This window comes from Paralichthys olivaceus, chromosome 21, assembly GCF_024713975.1.
Source record: "Paralichthys olivaceus isolate ysfri-2021 chromosome 21, ASM2471397v2, whole genome shotgun sequence".
Classification (NCBI taxonomy): Eukaryota; Metazoa; Chordata; class Actinopteri; order Pleuronectiformes; family Paralichthyidae; genus Paralichthys; species Paralichthys olivaceus.
Genome location: NC_091113.1, coordinates 10,452,809 through 10,471,689, shown reverse-complemented (window position 1 = coordinate 10,471,689; position 18,881 = coordinate 10,452,809). Strand labels below are relative to the sequence as shown.

Genomic DNA, 18,881 nt, shown 5'->3' with positions numbered 1-18,881 from the left:
GAAGCTCGTGGTTTTCATTTGGCGACAGTGTGAACATCAGGATTTTCCTCGATTCACACTTTTGAAAGTAACTTCTGAGATAAAGCAGTGAAACAGAATGCAGACGTGTTAAGTGGCCATCTACGCATAAAAGTAAATAATTAAACAGACTTGCCTCTTGAAACGATGTTTACAACTCAAACTGCTGTCTCCTGGCTCACATAAACACCTGCTGTTCAGAAACTTTCTTTAGTGTTTTAATATTTGGTTGTGCTTTCAGGATCCCTTTAATTACACAGCAGTATGCTTCCACAGTGCATCTAAAACCCATCAGAAATGCTACAAAACACCTACAATCTGCAATCTGCTCATTAGATTGTGATAGATTAAGATATTGGGCACTAAATTGACATTGTGGCCCAAGGGAGGCTGGGAAATTTAGATTATGTTTAATTCTATAACATAATACCCACAGCAGATTTGTCACAGTGGTGGTTAGCCCTGTGGGTTGCAATATGGTCCCTAGTTCAAATCTCAAAGTCTACAGACATGTAGAATGGGGTTAGGTTTCTCTAAATTGTCTATAGGTGTGATGTGAATGGTAGTTTGTCTCTGTGTGTTGCCCCTGTCTCACACTCTTGTATTCAAATCTAGATATTTTGTAAAAACGTTTCTGATTCTGGCTGAGTCATTTCAATCAGGAGAGACTCACAGACAAATAAAATGCGTCAATAGAACAAGAACTATATTTATTTTGATTAGAAGAAAATAAACTTTGGTGCTTCGACCCCTGTGAGACGCCATGGAAGAAGATCCTATATATTAGGTGCTTTGGATCGAAGTAGGTGAGCGTGTTAGTTTGGTCAGAGTTTTTGTGCAGAAAGACTGAATTTACGCTTCACTACAAGGATTCACAGCATATAAAATGTGGGGACTGTAATATAGCTGTCAGGTAAACTGCACAGGATATTTGTCTCTGTTGTGTAGTGAAGTAGTAACAATGTCTAATGCAGCACAAACAGGCCTGGTGCAACTTAATGAGACTTCCATACTGGAGACAGAGCACCTGCTCGAAACATAAAGACCAAAATGTTTCAGCTCTACAAAGCAACATTTAAAAAAAGGCACAATCAAATACTCATACATTGCCTCCACAGCAAGGACTGTGCAGCTGGTTTATAAAACAAGAGAGCTCTTCCAGACCCAGGCCGTCTCTGTTGCTATAGCAATGGTGGCAGACGACCACACAGTGTCTGAGATTTTATGTCTGGCACTGATAAAATTTAGTGGCACACCTCAGGCAACATGCAGTACACATAAATAGGTTTCTAATGGAGTGCGGCTTTGCAGTGACCTAAAAACAGCAGCAATTTAGGACAAACAAGGTTATTGTCTAATGACTCCCCTGCAATGAATACATATTCTTTGGTGCGCTCTCACTTTGTCCTTATGTGACTCCCTCTGGAGCACACTCACAAACACATTTGTCCCACTTGACACATCCCTCCCTGGCCATACCCCTCTCTCTTTCCTCTGCTCAGACACTTTTCCTCTCTTCTCCCTTTCTTTTCCCAGCTCTCCTGCTGTGATCAGTCACCATTTTTTTAACATGACGCCAGGCGCTCACATCTGAGGGAGCGGGGAACATCCCCGCACAGTCAATTCCTCCCTGCTGAGATCGCGACCACCATCCGTGTTCCCAACTTTCGATTCCTTGTCTGCATTTCCAGTGTTGCACCTGCAGCTGTTTTGCAAAATGCATCAAGGATAGAAAAATAGTTCATGGTGCATCTGCCGGTTTTCAGAGTGATTCATCTGTAGGTGCAGAGGCAGGAAGGGTGACGCAGGTTTAATACAGCACCCTGTGGTGTTACACCGGCAGGAAATAATATTACTCTGCAGTCTGCAACTCAGAAAACTCAGAAATAAAACCCTCCTTTGTTTACTATGCATACAACCTCCAGAAGAATGTGGCGCCTGTGCTTGTTTGCCCACTTACACGGCTAAATTCCCACTGAAGAAAACCTCAGTGGGTGGTTAATGTAAAGGCACAACACAGCTGCAGTGTTTTATTGTTCAGCAGTGAGAGCTGCTCAGTAATTACATGCCTGTGACCTCGGAACAATTTTGTCATCATCTTTATCTGTGAGACAGAAGAGATACACAACATTCATGTGAATGAAGAGGCTGAATTTGGGGAGTAGTACAGCAGATGTTTTTGAGCTGAACCCTCTGCTCATGTTTAAAAAGCTACAAAGTATTAAGATTTTTCAACTGCGGAAATATACATCGAATACATGCTGCACAAATAACAGGCTTGTCACAAAGGGCAGGCAAGACAGGCCAGCGCCGCAAAATTATTAAACGTAACAACGGGCATGTTCTCAAGCAGCTACATAAACAAAAACAATTGCACAGGCAGGATTCAGTTTTGGATTCAAAATGGAAACCTAAAAGGGTTTAAAATAGGGGCTCACTGCTTGAGCAGTCTGCACTGCCACCACCAGCCGTCTCCTCCACCTCCTTGCCTCCACCACACCACTTCCCAGCTCATCCACAGCCGGTAGTACTGCTGCCATAAGCCTTGGAGAGGCATGATCTCGGGGTGGATAAGCCCAGTCTCCAGTGAGATTGTTCTCTGCAATCACACAGTGCCACCGGTCGTATTGTTCAGTTGTTTATTTGTGCGTATTTCTGAGATTTTATGCACCGCTGCTGGTCATGCTGTTCATTTGCATGCAGAATGCATCATGTTGCTGGCTGTGGGTCGTGCTCAGTCGTTGTATTTGCACCGCGCCCCGTTTCACAGCAACATTGCACTGTTCCGACAGTTTTAGATGTCATGATGCTTTTGTGAACCCACCCTTATAAATCACACGCCCTCTCTACAGATAGGCCCTAGCGCCTGGGTTGACATGTACCTGAATTATTTGTTGTTTGTCCGGTTCACTTTACATTCATGCACCCAAGGCGAAGCTGCAAGGATTTGACAACCTCTTTTTTTCCTGCCAAACACTTCATGCTGTGATGAAATCAAATTGAAAGTTTGAGAGGAATTTTCTTTTTCTGGTGAGACCTGCAGAGATTTGAAATACGAAGACGTGACACAGGACAGTGAGTGGTCTCTCTCCATCTTTCTCTCAGTCCCCTCATGTTGCTGCTGTTGGCCCTCGCTGAGAGAGTATAACTGAAGAGGATCTAACACTTAATCTAGGCTGCTGCAAACTGGGAGATCATGTTCCTAGCAGTCCGTGGTACTGGGCCAGTCACTGAAGGCTTAACCTCTAGAAATCCTTGGAATCAGTTTGGTTTAGTTTCCTTTTAAGAGCTCTAGCCAAAGGATTCCTGTCCCTACAGCCTCACCTCCTTTCAACCTTGTTGACATCACAAGGAGTCTAACCACCAAATGGACTCTCATTTATATCATATTATATAAATATTGTTGATTTTCGATTGAATAATTGGATTGTTTTTATATGAACAATCCAACAGCAATATATGTGAGTTAATATTTGCATAAATGCCCTTTAACGATGCTGTAACCAGAAAATAGTAGGTACCACTCGCCTAAAACAGCTAAACGCATCCACTCTTTTAGCTCAGTCTAGGTTCACTATCTTCCATCTTCTCAGTTTAACGCAATTAGGACTGTTACATGGCCACTGGGCTGCTGTGGCCCTTTAAAAGCAAAGGACAGGCTTCCACTCACTACACAAGCCCGGCATGTCATGGTTGACCTTTCCTCTCTCTTGCACTGTCTGAACTGATTAGCTTTCCTCAGTGGCAGTTACACCACAGCTTACCGCCACCGTCCAATCTCGGTCTGATAACAACTCGAGCGAGCTCCTCAGCTCCGACACAACAGCTGAGACTTAGTAAGAAGGCCTGGTGGGCTGATAACTGCTCTCGTCTTCTGCACCACATTCCTGCTGCCCTTGAACTCGTTTGTTGTTTTGGGGGTAGCAGATAACTTCATATCTACAGATGGGTTAATTAGGCTTTCAGAAGGAAGTCAGCATTTTAAAGTAGTCTTGGGGGGCTCCCTCGCAGTGCAAGACCAACGCCTCGGGAAGTCACATGTGATTCAAGCTGACCTTCATCTAATGTGCAGTCGAGGGACCGTGCAGAGCTGGGCTGAATTAGCTTTGCCTACAAAAAAAGAAGCCACCAGCATATTTCAAACCATTCACAAAAATACCCAGGGGCCACAAGGTGGTGCATAAATTTATTTCAACATATATTATCATTTCATTAATTCTTATTTTTCCATTTAGTTAAAGACACAATACGTACAGTATTTACATGAGATTCTACAACAGTTTGATCTTTGATCAGGATAAACAGGATAAGGAAGGCTACTCTCTAGAGCGTAAACAAAACTTTATATAAATTGACACCTCATTAAATTTGACAATTGCTGTTATGACGGTCCATGAGAAACAATGATAGCAGTCTAATGATGATGATATGATGTATAACAAAGCCTCAGCTCACGTCAAGATACTGTGAAACTTGGCAAAGTTGCTGGGTCACATTATGATGCGTCATATACGTCATGTTAGGATGCGTCATTGTTTATGATGCGTCATGTTGATACATCATGTTATGATGCATCTTTGTTTATGATGCGTCATGTTGATACGTCATATTCTGATACGTCATGTTCTGATGTGTCATGTTACAATGCATTCGCGGCCAGTTGTCTCCACTGGGCTCAATTAGAATGTATGTTTAAGAAGAGGACAGAAGCTGAACCAGAGGAGCATTGGCGCTGTCACTATAGTAACAGTGCTGATGGGATGTCATGGGAAGAGTGGAGAAATTAGAGAAAAAGCACACACACACATGTACACGCACACGCACATATGTAAACACACCTGACAAACAGTTCGAGCAAGAAAAATACTGGTAATGGGCATGCATTGAACCATTCACACTGAAAATACTGTGATTTTTGGAAGCTGTGATAATTGGCAGTATCTCGTTGGAGACTGATGCTGGAGCGGCGTGCTGCGGATCAATCAACAGTTATCCGAGCCGCTATGGCCGACACAGAGGTCATTCCTCCAGACAAAAACACCTGGGTTCTGCTATTCCAGTGAGATGTTTAGAGGGGTTCCCAGAGAGAGGCAGGAAGACTCAATTAAATCTGAGCATGGGGGGTGATGTAACAACATATTCTGTGCAGTCGGGAATTGTGTGTTTAATGTTGCGTCTTGATAATCAAATATTGGAACACCTTTTGTGGTGCTGGGAAATTAATTTGCACGGTGTCAACCTGCTTTGACTGAGCGAATGAAGACGGAATTGGCTGAACTCTCTGGCAACAAAGACGCACGATAATTGTGTACGGAAAATGGATGTCGCCCATCATGAGGTTATGAAATGAGTTTTGTCTGGGTCACGAAAACGTCAAATGAAAAAAAACTAACTCTAGCAGCTGCTACCATGTTATACACCATGATAGGCTTTAGATCTCTCTATATTTCATTTCTTGTGATAAACTGTACATTCTGTCATATTTTGCTGCTACATACAGTGCGCTGCCCCGTCAGTAAATGTAAAACCCCTAAAATCCTTTTCTCCATCGTAGAAAATTAGAACAGCTACATTGTTGAACTACCTGATGATACGGTGCACTCCTAGAAATATTCAATTATTTACAATAAAGAGTCGTAGTTTTCTCTAAGAGTTCTCATCCTTTACAAAAATCTTGTGCTTTAGCGTTTGAAACACACACACACTTTGTCCCAACACACACAGCAGTTAGAAAAGAACAATAATCTTTGCTCCGTCACCCTTTGCGCTCAGATAATGTACAATCCCTGTATTCTATTGGACGTGAATCTCATTTGGAGCAGTTCACAAGGGGCAGATGTGTCTTACAGCCAGTCAATGGATTTTCATTATAAATGAAAAAAAAAGGAAGTGACCCACAGAAGAGTCCTGAGGTGATGTCTGTCTCTCAGTCTAGACACCTACATGAAAAGACGTCTCATACAAACTGCTACATTTAACTTTCTTTTTGACTTTTTTCCTTTAGCACACTTTCTGTGTCAGAAAAAAAGAAGTCTATAACAAATTATATGCATTGGCAGGAAGTCTGAGGAACTGCAGGCGCATGTGGTTGTGAAGATTGCCCTCAGATCAACAATCCGAACAGCATCATCAGATCAGATGTCACTTTGGCCTCCCTGGAGCTGATATTCGGAGATAAGTCAACTCTAAAGTAAAGAGATGGGGATTGATGAGTGAGAAATGACAAATATCTAACTATAGAATCAGTAGCACCACCACGGTGTATGGGCAGAAAACACAAATGTGTGGACGGCAGAATGCGCTTCAGAGAGGAGCATCATCAGCGGACTGTTACACGCTGCCTGCATGGCTTTTCAGCGTGGGAAGCAGTCTTTGGTCACAAATGAAAACCTAAGCGGCCCGTGTCGGTGATAAGCTGTCCGAGTGTGTCCTGCTGATTGATGATGTCCATATTCACAGCAGTGGATGTGATCCTGAGCTAATCTTCCATGGTTAGAGTACATTTCCTTTTTCACTGGAGTCTCTGGAGGAGTCATTAACACCTCTTCACAGTTTGTCATTATGTGACGAGCCATCTCGTCCCCAGCGCTAACATGAGTGTGGTCACACACAGATTTCGATGGCAGTCGCCATCACCATCTGGCTTTTGTTCTTGTCTCGGCCTGGTGACTGGTTCTGTCCAGGCTCCTCTCTGGGAGACAGCGGGTCGGAGAGGACGCTGCGTTTGAGCGGGGCTGGGCGCAGGCAGGATGTTCCGGGAGGGGTGGAGGGCTCGGGGTGTCGGTGGGAGGAACGTGATGAAGAGGAGGATGAGGAGGAAGTGCAACTGCCGGTGCACACTCCCGTGCTTGACCTCTCGCTTCTCTTGGCTCGGCAAGAAGCTCTGCGCCTGAGCTCGCTTACCAGCTCATACTTGACAAAGCAGAAGACGTCCTTGACTCCGCAGCGTTTTTCCGGCTCAGCAGCTAGCAGCCTCTGAAACATGCGCAAGGCATCATCAGTGAAGCGGCGCCACTGAGACGGGTAAGTTCCCACGGGACACCCTGCTTTCTGCCAGCGCCGAAACTCCTCGTAAAAGGCATCGGACGGCAGCGCTGCTTCCCAGGGGAAATTGCCTGTCAGCATACAAAACACCAGCACGCCGAACGCCCACACATCCAGACTGGTGGTCACGAGGAAACCCTCAGCTCGACTGGCACGGCACACCTCCGGTGCTGTGTAAGGGATGGTGCCGCTCACCCGTTTCACACGGCTGCCCACCCGCCGTGTCATGCCAAAGTCTGCCAGCTTGATGCGGCGGCACTCTCGGTCAAACAAAAGAACATTCTCAGGCTTGACGTCCCGATGCACCAGGTTTTTACTGTGCATAAAGTCCAGAGCCAAGCCCAGTTGTTGCATACAGCGTTTGACCATTTCCTCTGGCAGACCCACCTGAGAGAAAAACAGAGGGGAATGTAATGAGGGACAGTAAACTTAGCAGGAGTTGAGAGTTTGTGATGAAGTTACAGTACTATTAGAAAGAATAGATAAAGGTTATATTGAGCAGAAGAATGGACGTTCACAGTGAAAAATTATACGCTACGGAAAACTGAAACAAAAGAGTCAGTTTTGAGTTCAGCTGCAACCATTTTTAATGAGTCTGTAGATGAGCCTTGAAGTCGAGCACTCCCTGCACATCAACTGGAAAAGCACTAAAGCAAAATGAGAGCTCTGTGCGGAGAGAAAACCAGGACGAAGACAAGGCTCCAATCCCAGGAGAGCTTGTTAAAAACCCCTGTTTCTGAACACGGCAACTGATTGGAGCAGCTCTGTCTGAGCGAGGGCTGTGATTGGTGGAAAGACGGATGACAGTGTTACCTGTGGGGGGATGATATCGAAGAGGTCCCCAGCGGGGGCATATTCTTGTCCGAACACGTAGCTGTCCTCCGTCTCGAAAAGCACGTCCAGGACTTTGATGATGAAAGGGCTGCAGCTAAGTGAGCCTGTTAGACTGTACTCCCGCAGGAAACTCTTCAGCTTCGTCTTGTTCTTGGTAACAAACTTTAGTGCCATTTTGGTGCCTGCAAAAATCAGATACAAACATGCACACAATCAGACCCTGGTGTATTAAACACATTATATCACATCCTGCCAATATTTTACCATCTGAAATACGTGTTACCTAAAATAGCACTTTGTGGAGACATTTCCGACCCCGTCTTTAAACAGGTGTCAGGTTCATTCATATAAACATTTTTCAGTGAATGAATCTTGCCTCCATTATACATGTATAACCAGCCACTCATGATTACAGCTGCAGAAATGCAGAGGCTATTTAGAGTGCATATAGCAGCACCCTTAATGCCCTCTCAGCCGCTCTCTGCACAATGCTTAGTTTTTCTGCTTTCAGACTGAGACGGCAGTATAACCTTGATTTTTTGTTACAATACACATAAGAAATTCATTAAAACTCTATTATCATTGCTGAAATTCATAATTTACACATGCTGATCTGCAATGAGTGGATGCAGGCAGATCACCTTGTTTTGTTGAATTTATTTTGTGTATAACCTCACCCTGTGTTTGGTGCGCCACCAGGTCCACCTTGCCGTACGTGCCCTTCCCCAGCTCACGGATGTGCTCGTACTGTTTGGCTACATCTGTTGCTGACAGAGATGTGATGGCCAGGGCCTGCATGTCCTCCACTGGCACCCCTCCGCAGTAGTCCATCTTGGATGTAGGGGAGCCCCCGCTGCCACTGCCTGCCCGTCCCAGCCCCGATGGAGAAAGAGACAGGCTCGCCTTGACGCTGTGGGGCAAACTAAAGGAGGAGAGTGATGCTTAGAGTCAGGGTTTATTCTGCTGTGATGATAGCGGGTGATATAAATTTTATGCATGAATTTGTTTATAACAGAAGGCTCTTCGGTATCTTTATGTCTCTTGGCGTATATCCATATATTCTCGGCTGTCCAGGGGATGGTTCAATCAGGAGGGCTTTAACAGACCATAATTTCCATACAATCAATGCAGGGAAGGCAACAACAAGGGGAAGTGCTTTCAGTAAATGCATTGAACTTCCTGCTGTCCCTCTAGATCACTCTGGCCAGCTTTCAGATATGGTCTTAGACAGCACTTACTGGCAGACGGCTATGGGAAAATCAATGCGCCCAGGTAGAGGGACTAACAAATGGAAAGAAATGCAAGGAGCTGACAGCTTCAGGTGCACACATGCTGGTAAGGCATCTGGGAGCACATTGAGGAGATCATACCGGGGCTATAGACATTGTTCGTGGTGAATAAACAAATCAGTGTGGCTGTGAGAAAAGGGGTTGCATGGGAAATACATTTGCTTTGGCACAGTGAGTATTTTCATCATATTGCTGAACAGAACAAAAAAATTACTGCTGATTATCAGAAGTAGTGAAATAGGTCAAACTGATATGAGAGGGAACATTTTGATATTTTTAATTACAAATTTATATTTAGTCAGTCACACTGTTTAAAATATGAGTTGAGTGACTCTACAGTGTTTGTGTAAAATTAAAGAAAACTAACGGATGAGCAAAATGGACCTTTTGATGAAATGAAGCGTATCACACTAATGATCACACACATTGTCTGTCTCTCCTCACTCCCCCCTTCTGTATTAAATCATCCAATCATGCACAGCACGCACACCCACACACACTAATAAGCAACAAATCAGCCGAACAATTTCGCTGATGATCTCCGTCATCCATCACTCAAAGGCGACCGCATTGTTCTCCTGTCCCTGAGGCCAGTTCTCTCAGCAGCTGCAGGTTCAAACCTGGTTGCAAACACCTCAAACAACAGCCCGACGCATGTGAGTGTGTTGACAGTTAGGTAGATTTGGAAGGAAGGTGGAATTAACACACAGCTGCTAACATGCAGTTGATGTTCAGACGTTGTGAAGGTGCCGCGGTTCCTCAGCTATCGTGTGGGAAGAATGTGATAAAAATAGCTGTTAGACAGCAAAAACTAAAATAGGATGCAGCCATTTAGAGGCTTGTGTTCTTGGCTCAGCACTCTTAGTCAAACCACAAAAAAAACAACACACTGCAAATAGAACAAGCCCTGTATGTATCTCTGCTGATAAAACTTACTTTCTGATTTTATTATAAGCAAAGAGGTGGTTGTATAAGAGATATGAATATTGTAGCCTACTCATGCTGAGCGTGCCGACGGTTCAGCCTTCAGAGAGTCCACACAAAAGTTGATGACTATCCAGAGACAAGTCTGCGGTCAAGGTCTGGTGACTAAACATTGAGATGGGATGGACAGACAGACTGTAAGCGCATTCCCTCTGACCGTCCACCTCGCGTGGCCTCATTGCCTCGGTCAATGAGAGCGAAGGGAGCGCTGGTTTACTGGCACTTCTTTCAGTCAGCTCCACGAGCAGAAAGTGCTGCGCTCCAGCATGGATCCTAATCACATTACCCAGCTCCCTCAAAGACAAAAGCACCCCCCTCCCACCCAACAGCACAGGATGCTTTGCGCTCATTTCCTTCACAGAACTGGATTAAGAGTCCCGAAATTGTGATGAGTTGTTGGGAGTCGACGCAGCTGGTTTCAGAAACTGCAGCGCCTCAGAGGTGTAGAGATGAATGTTTGTGTGTGAGTTTTGGGGAAGGCAGGTGTATCAGTTGCAATGTGTCACTCTATCAAAGTTGTAAGTCAGAGGGATCAGCTGTGAGCCTCAAAACGACTCGTGAATACTCCACTGATCTCCCACGCTGCCCTCTGCTCCTTTTCTGTCCTCTCAGGCAGCTATAGAGACAACGCCACCACGAACACGTTCCACCTCCAGATGAGGATTTGGCTCGAGACACGTTTTAATGTCTGTGGGTTTTTGAGCCAGTCCAACGCATTGTTAATCATCGGTAAGCCTTTTACAAACAGATCCCTGAGCTGCCCACTAAGTCCTACATTGTCTTTTTTTTTAGCCACTGCTGTTATTGTAAGACCTAGTAATTTTAGGGATTTTCAATCTTTAATTATGAAATCTATCTAAAAAATCCACTGACATTTGCTTTTACACAAGCCATTTGAAAATCTCAATAGATAAACTCAACATGTATTAAAGAGGGCCATCTAACAACAAGCCTGTTTTCCTAATCCCGGAAGGGTGGAGATAGAGGGTTTTCCGCTCTGAAGCAGAAATCGTTTTCCGGCCACTAATTTCCCCTCAACTAGATTGACTATCTTGTTCCATTTAGCAATTACTCAAATTAAGATGAGTGCATTCACAATATAACCTTCTAAAAATCAGGTTGTTCCCAGAAAAAGGCAACCTATTCACCATTTCGACTTTCTCCCAGAAAGTGCCTGTTGTGGCTGACTCCATGTGTCTCCAACAGATTAACCTGCAGAAGCATCTGACCTTTTCTTCTGTGAACACTTTGAGATAAGAACAGAGACCAACCCTGTGATACCACTGGCCACCAGTGCTCTCTCATTACAGACTGTGTCTTTAGAGCCTCAGGGTGTGCTCATGATAAGTTACTTCTTAGCCTCTGAACTCATGGGGGTGTTACACTGAAGTTTAAGTCTTACAGAGGATTTCAGGTGGCTCTTTATGTCCTACATATTGTTAGAGATGAGCTTTATTTTTGTCCATACTGGATAATTGATTCTAGGGATAGTCATACATAATATCTCAATTACTGTTCCATATAGTGCCATGCACTTTTGCAGAGGTTTTCATGGTCCCAAAAGGATGAATCCTAAAATAACGTTTTCTCTCTTCTCAACATCTCCTGGATGGATTGGCCCCAAATGTTGTACAGACATTTGTGGTTCCTAGATGATGTATCCAGATGGCTTTCTGATTTTTCCTCTAGTGCTGCCGTGGAGCAGACATTTGTGGTTTTGAGCGATATCCTACTGTAACAGTAGGATGACCACGAACTTTGACTTAAGACATTCATGTTCTCCTCAGGATGAACTCTTGATCCCTTGTCTAGCACCACCCTCGAGTCACAATGTCAATTCCCCCAATACTTAGGTTTATGGCTAGATTCTACAGCCTGTAATTTCTGTTTTGTGCTAATTAATTCATGAGCTTGTTGCCATGGTCAAGGCAGCATTTCGCTCAATGCATGCTTAGGCTTATTCACAAATTTAAATCTAGTTGAGGTCAGTTCATAACAGGGTTATTTGTTCTCTAAGAAGCTAGTTAGGTTAACACATCATGAAAACTGGTCTCCAAGTGGACAAATCTTGACCGTCACAGTATCATCAGGGATAATAATTGTGTATTCAGTGAGCTATTGTAAACTTTGTACATATAGTTGCAATGAACTGTCGTTTCACATGACCACATAACGACTTCATACCCTTACAAAACGTTCCTGTGGTACTGGAACATTTTGCTGTGGAATTTATGTGGTATGATCATACTGTACCACAACATGAGGTACTTGTACCACAGAAATTGTAAGGTATTTTACCACAGGAACACTTATAAGGGTAGAGGTGAGTTTCAACCAATGATACAGATTCACATCTCCGAAATTAGAGGATGAACATTTGGGTTCTTCGGTTGACGCTGGACCTTCATCTGTAACAAATGTATCTTAATGAGCACAAAGCATATGATGAAGGAAGAAGGGGATGAGAGTCAGCAGCTTTACACAGTGTTTGTCCTCTTTAGTTCATCCTGCTTAAAGTCTCTCCCCTTTCTCTCTCGTCTGTCCCTGAAAATGTAAATGAAAGAAATAAATAGATTGCTGAGCTGGCATAACGTCTCTACCTCCCTCCATTACTAATGGACTAGTTCCTTTGCTCTCGGAAAGAGTCATTATGGTCGAAGACTGATCTCCCATGTCCAATTTACTGTCAAATTGCCCAACTCAAGATAAATCAGCTGCATGAATAGCCTATATATGTAGCCTATACATATATATATATACATATTCTGAGTCCAGAATCCATTTTCTTGCTGCCTCAGTATGGATGGGTCCTAAATAACCTATAATTCAATCAATCCAGTTAGGCTTCTTTTTGACAGCTGTTTGCAATCAGGGCACTCTGCTACCTATAGGATAGAAAAGAAACAGAATCATTTTCCTCAGCGGCACAGAACATCAGAGTTGGTGAGTTTAGTGCAATGCTTCAATTCATGGCCGAAGAAAGCTCCTGCTGTGCTGTGATAGGTGAACCAGCCGCCCGGGCCACGGACTCTCACTTTGACAAATCACAAGCTCACACCTGTGCCCAGCTGCCCACAGGGGGGGATCCCTGCTGTGATGGAGTGCTGGGTGACCCATTTTTCACTCGTCTCGCCTCTGCTGTCGTTATTATCAGCTCCCTCTCTCTCCAGCACTTACCCGATGTAGCCGCCAAAGGCAAACAGATAACTGGTAGAAACACTGCCAACCACTGGCCTCCAGCTGGAATGACCTCAGACCCGCGAAGGGGTATCCCAAGGTGAAATTGATCCAAACAAGGAGGGAGAGAGGAGGTAAAACTGCAAGGACATTTGGCTTAGCGTCAATGACAAATGACCTTGAGAGGAAACAAATGGGTAGAATGATGAATCGAAGGTGAACAAAGCGTTGCAATGAGCAGTCCATCAATGTTGTAGTGGCATCTGATTGTAAAGGACAATCATAATCAGTGTCATCATTGTAATCGTGTCCTACAGAAAATCATTCAGCACTGAAATACTGCAACAGACTACCGAGGGAACATACTGTACCTAACCCCCACTCAATCACAATCCAATAGCCTCAAGTTTACAATAGGGATAGTTCGTGTGATGCGTGCATGTGTGTGTGTGTGTGTGTGTGAGAGAGAGAGAGAGAGCAGGATTGGGGGAATCCAATGAGGCTGAACTGAAGCATCCCTGCCATTGTACCACATGCTATAGGCTACATCCCTTTGATGTCAAATACATGGGGAAACGTTGACTGTAATATCAGCTCAGTAAAATGGGGGTCTAAATGGAGGTGTGGCTAAATGATGTAACAGCACTTCTAAGGGGGACATTGCTATTTTTTCTTTTCTTTTTTTTTGTTTCCGGACCATTTCACCCTCCACTTCAAGGCGGGCTCACAGTTTATGGTGATTTGTGATCCTGCATATATGCAATAGCCTCTAACTACAATCAGTGCACTAATGTTGATTGCAGAGGCACACTCCCCACATCTCTCTCTTTCAAATTCACACTCAACAATGCTTTAAATGCATACAAGGGGATTAGCCATCCCTGCAAGACACAAAGTAAAATACGGGACTGTTAAAAACAAGAACCCAAACATTAATAAACCAAATAATAAAATATTCATTAATAAAAGTCAGAGGTCAACACAAACACTGGTGCAAACTGCATGACTAAGGACACATTCACACACAGTCACACACCCACGTCCGCAGTGTATACATTGAGTGACAGACGTGTCATCAGGCTGCTGTTCTCTCACTGAGATGATTGACAGGTCAGGATATTATCCATATATATTTTTCTTTATGGTCACACTGAAAGACAACTATAGATTTAAACAAGTAATAATAAGAACTCCCTCTTGTGCTGTTTTTGTCCTATAACTGACAATGTTTGCCTCCTTTCTGTTTTTCTGTGGCTGACTCTGTTTTCATTTTGTTTGCCATCGCTCGCTGCTTAACTGTTCATAGTGAGGTCAATTTCTTTACGGTTTTGCGTGTATGGTGGGGGTCAAATATGGGTTTTAGTTGGCGTTTGTATGCCAGCTGTCAGAGTAGGTCATTTATAAAAAACTGTTTATGCTGCAGATGTATTGTCTGTTTGCAGAAACAGAAGATACCACCAGTTGTGTGGGCCATGTTTGCGGCATTTGTGTGGACTCCCACGATGTTTTCTTGATGAATTCAGGGTGAATAATATCAGGCAATATTATTCACAACTGAGTTGGGTTCAATTACAAATCACCATTCAACACATACTATCCCTTTGTCATTGAGGGAAGATTTGTTTGCTGATTGTTGTTTTGTGGATCACCAGTAATAAATGTCATGGTTATTTCTTGGTATCAGTATACTATTGGATGAATGATATAATTTACATGGTTTTTGACACCACCACTGAATTCAATTTGATTTTCACATAAGGTGCAGCTTCTTTTAAAAGTGACGTTCAGCCAAAGATACCTGTACTTATTCTCTCCATCAGTACAATGTTTGTGACAGAAGCAAATCCATGTGCATTGTCTGCTGCTGCTGCTGCTCCTCCAGTCCATTACCAGCCGCCATGGCTTTGCTTTTACAGGGTTTTGCCCAATGGAGTCAGCTGCTCATTTAAATACATTAGACAGCATTAACGATGACATATCACCTGTCTGTCCTGGACAAAGTATAAAAGGGGGCCATTAAAAGTGAAGTGGACCGGATGCCCTCCCGTCCACCCATCCATCCTTCCATCCATCCATCCATCCATCTCACAGTGAGCACAGCAAAGGGAAACAAGCAGGTGCGGGTATATCACTATTGATGTGGGTGAAAATGCAAATGAAATCGCATCTCAGCCACTAACTCTATTTAAGGCTAATCGCAGCCAGATGGTAAATAAAACTGTGGAGCTGTATAATAAGTAATGACGCTGGTGTTTTATGAGTGCACGGAGGTGGTTTCATCGTGCGTAATAATAATACTGTGCATCGAAATGGGTCAAAGTTCAGACAACGCAAATTTGGCAACTCTGGGGATGTGGGCGCGCCAGAACCAGGTATTTCTATATTTCTATTTACAGTGTACAGTAGGGTGACCCGGTTGCAGGCACCCCAGGGTCCACCCGGGTGTTTCTAACTCACCTGCTGGCGACCTGTCTCTCTCCTCCATGGTCCTGCATCCGCTCGGCGAGCAGAGCCGCTGCGCTCCGCTCGGCACTGATCCCCCACGGGGCTTTGAGGGGAACTGATGGATGGATCTCCCGGTTTGAAGGAAGTTATCTGAGTGAACTCTGCATGTCCTCCACAAATAAAGAAGGGAAAACGAACACAAAAAAAAAGCAAAACAACACCTCACACTTTCACGGCTGACCAAGCCCGCATGGGTGAATGTCCAGTGCGTCGCTGCGCTTTGGCTGCAGCCCGTCCAGGATGAGACCTGTGCAGTTTAGTTCGTGGAGAAGCTCCGCGAGCCGATGACTTCTATCTTCGGAGGCGGACTGAATCAAAAAAGCATCATCATCATCATCTGCTAAGGCGAGGACACAGGCTGGGATCCCTCCTCTGAGCGCCCACCATGTCAACCTGCCAAGCAGCAGTAGCAGCAGCAGCAGGAGGCGGGTGCGTGTTTATCTTTCGCTCCTCCAGCGGTCCGCATGACCCAGTTCAGCACCACACACACTTACACACTCACACACACACACTCACAGACGAGCCCATTCATTCACACCCACTTAGGGGGGCTCTCTGCAGTGCGCACAGGAAAATCCACATGTCCCCTCTCCATCCAAACTCAGCTGTGCGTCTTAGAGTCGCTGTTGGCCGGTCAGTCTGTTGTGTCTGTGGGTCCAGTGGGTCTCTGGGTTCTGCAGGTGGTGGGGGTCTCAGATGTTGCTCCTCTACTGGTCCCACCAGTCAGCTCCTTCATTGTTCACCGTCTCCACCCTCTGGCAAACTAATGCGCTCACGTGTCCCGGGTCCTAGCGCCTGGACACTCTCCATCCATCCACCCATCCAGCATCAGTGCGCACACGAGCTTCTCATACTTCTGATTCACGTTTTTCAAGGAACAAGCTGCTCCTCTGCTCTCTTGCATAATTCAACAGCTTATGGCCTCCGAGTAGTTGACACGGTGACTTTGCCAACTGTCCCTATATTCGCTAACAGTGAGGCAAGACTTTCAATTAATTCACTGCCCTGGCAGCTCCCACTTTACTGTACATGTTTAACCACAGGCCTCCTGCCAGACGTGTTCGCCAACCAGAACAGATTGGAGAGAAAAGGCAGCATCAACATGACAGGGATCACCTCAGAGCATCATCGTGGATGACAACCGATTGGATGGGTTGAGTGTAAAATGATGAAAAGGAAATATTCCTTCAGTCAAATCAATGTTAAAGACTTTGACTCATGTTGTTTGCTGCTTTGAAATGACTCCAGACCCCAAATATATCAAGGAACTACTTCTATTTATCTTGTTCCTTCTCTTTCCTGCATCCGCTTTCTTTGTCCTTTACTTGTCTGTTTTTATGCTATGTTTCCTTTATCCTTTATCTGTATTTACCTATATCATGTGCAGTCTTTGTATTAGTTTGCTTCTTGTTTTCCAGGTTTTGTATTATTGTTTTAAGTACTTTGTAACAGCTGTTTTGAAAGGTGCTATACAAATGAAGTTATTATTATTTCGAGTTATAATTGCTATAATTTCTCTATATATCTTTTTATGCCTACTCTTCCACCCTATGTTTCCCCAGATTGCCCCTGAAGCCAAGTGATAGCCATACCCAGGCTGAAATATAAGCTGTTTTTCTCCAGTCCATGATCTGGAGGAAAGGATGAATGGAGCCAGGGGAATCTGATCATTTTGTTTCCTGAAACAAAATCATTTGACCCGCAGGGTGTGTTTATCCTTCTCAAGGAGATGGGTGGATATTAAATAGCTGCATCTTCAGCACCTCTAAGACATTTGGGTGTCTCATACAACACAGCTTTTTCGAGACCAGCGGGCAATGAGGCGGAGAGCTTCCTCTGGGTTATCGTGGGAACAGAGCTGTCATAAATCATAGTGAAGGTCAAGCACTGTTGGTTGACAGCAGAGAGCAGCAAGGGTCAAACACACCAGGGGGACGCACCTCTGAGCTGTGAACAAATAGAGCAGCTCTGCTTCCCCTCCTCCTTCATTCCCCTCCTAATTTTTTCAAGTCACCACTCTCATGTCCTAGTTTAAACTTTTTTTTATGTGTCACCTCAAGTTTTCCACCTCTCGTTGGCCTCCTTTTTTCACTGCTCTCAAATTCATCTGCGTGCACAGTTCTCTCTGTTCCTTTGCATCCCAGCTGCTCTATAAACTGCAGTGTCACGTGAGTGGGTGGATGGGTGGGTGGCTGCATTTACATAGGGCCTCAAGTGCCTTAAAGTTTGAAGACGAACATGCTTTTTGTTGATCGCAATTACATACAACTTTTACTTTAAAAAAATAATGCATCATCTATGTATTTTCTGAGACCAACAGGAGGGAAGGAGATAAAAAAGTTCCTGTGTTTTTTTTTTTGCCTGTGCAGAAATTTAACATTTTCACTGCAATTAGGCCCATGAGAGTATATGCAAGATTTAATACTACCAGAACAGCCATAAAACCCCGACTAATATATCTTCAAATGTCATGTCTGTTGATGAATAATAGAGGCTCCTGAGATTATTATAGTCACAGGTGGGAGGAAATTGAGTCGATCCAAAGTTATCTTGCAGATACAGCACTACAGTAATTCTCAGTTACATCCCTGTAGATTATTGCCCCAAAAACCTCTCAGAGTCAGTAATCAAACCAAATCCTAAAATTGTGCAACATTTGCTTTGAACAGCAGGTATTTGAAATTGGAACCTTGGTGTTTTTGTTTTGTGGAGAATTATTTAGGCAGAAGAAACCCGAGTATTTAATTCTGAAGCTGTGCAAAGCTACACCCTACCCTCAACCCCCTGGGCACTGGTTCATAACAGCCCCTCTCTGTCTCACTTAAGCTCCCCTCTGTGCTGCTTTCACTTTTTCTGCCTCACCTGGCTCCCCAACGGCAGAATGACATTGCACCGGCAACGGCAGAGCAATTCACGTCTTTTTCAATCCAAAAAGCAATTCACAGCCACACAGCTTTCTACATTGAAATAAGGCATTTCTATGAAATTTTATTTTTCATATGCGATTGTGAGATATTCTCACAAAGCCAA

The 18,881-nt window shown here is 44.2% G+C and overlaps 1 protein-coding gene across 1 annotated transcript; it reads right to left on the bottom strand.

The window, feature by feature from the left end:
- Positions 1–4,190: 4,190 nt before the first annotated feature.
- Positions 4,191–16,649, bottom strand: sbk1 (SH3 domain binding kinase 1). Its single transcript, XM_020083460.2, has 4 exons — positions 15,804–16,649; positions 8,574–8,818; positions 7,876–8,078; positions 4,191–7,449 (listed from the first exon to the last, which is right to left on the bottom strand). Exons 1-4 carry the CDS (start codon positions 15,839–15,841, stop codon positions 6,622–6,624), a joined length of 1,314 nt encoding a protein of 437 aa, XP_019939019.1. The 5' UTR covers positions 15,842–16,649; the 3' UTR covers positions 4,191–6,621.
- Between the last annotated feature and the right edge of the window lie 2,232 nt (positions 16,650–18,881).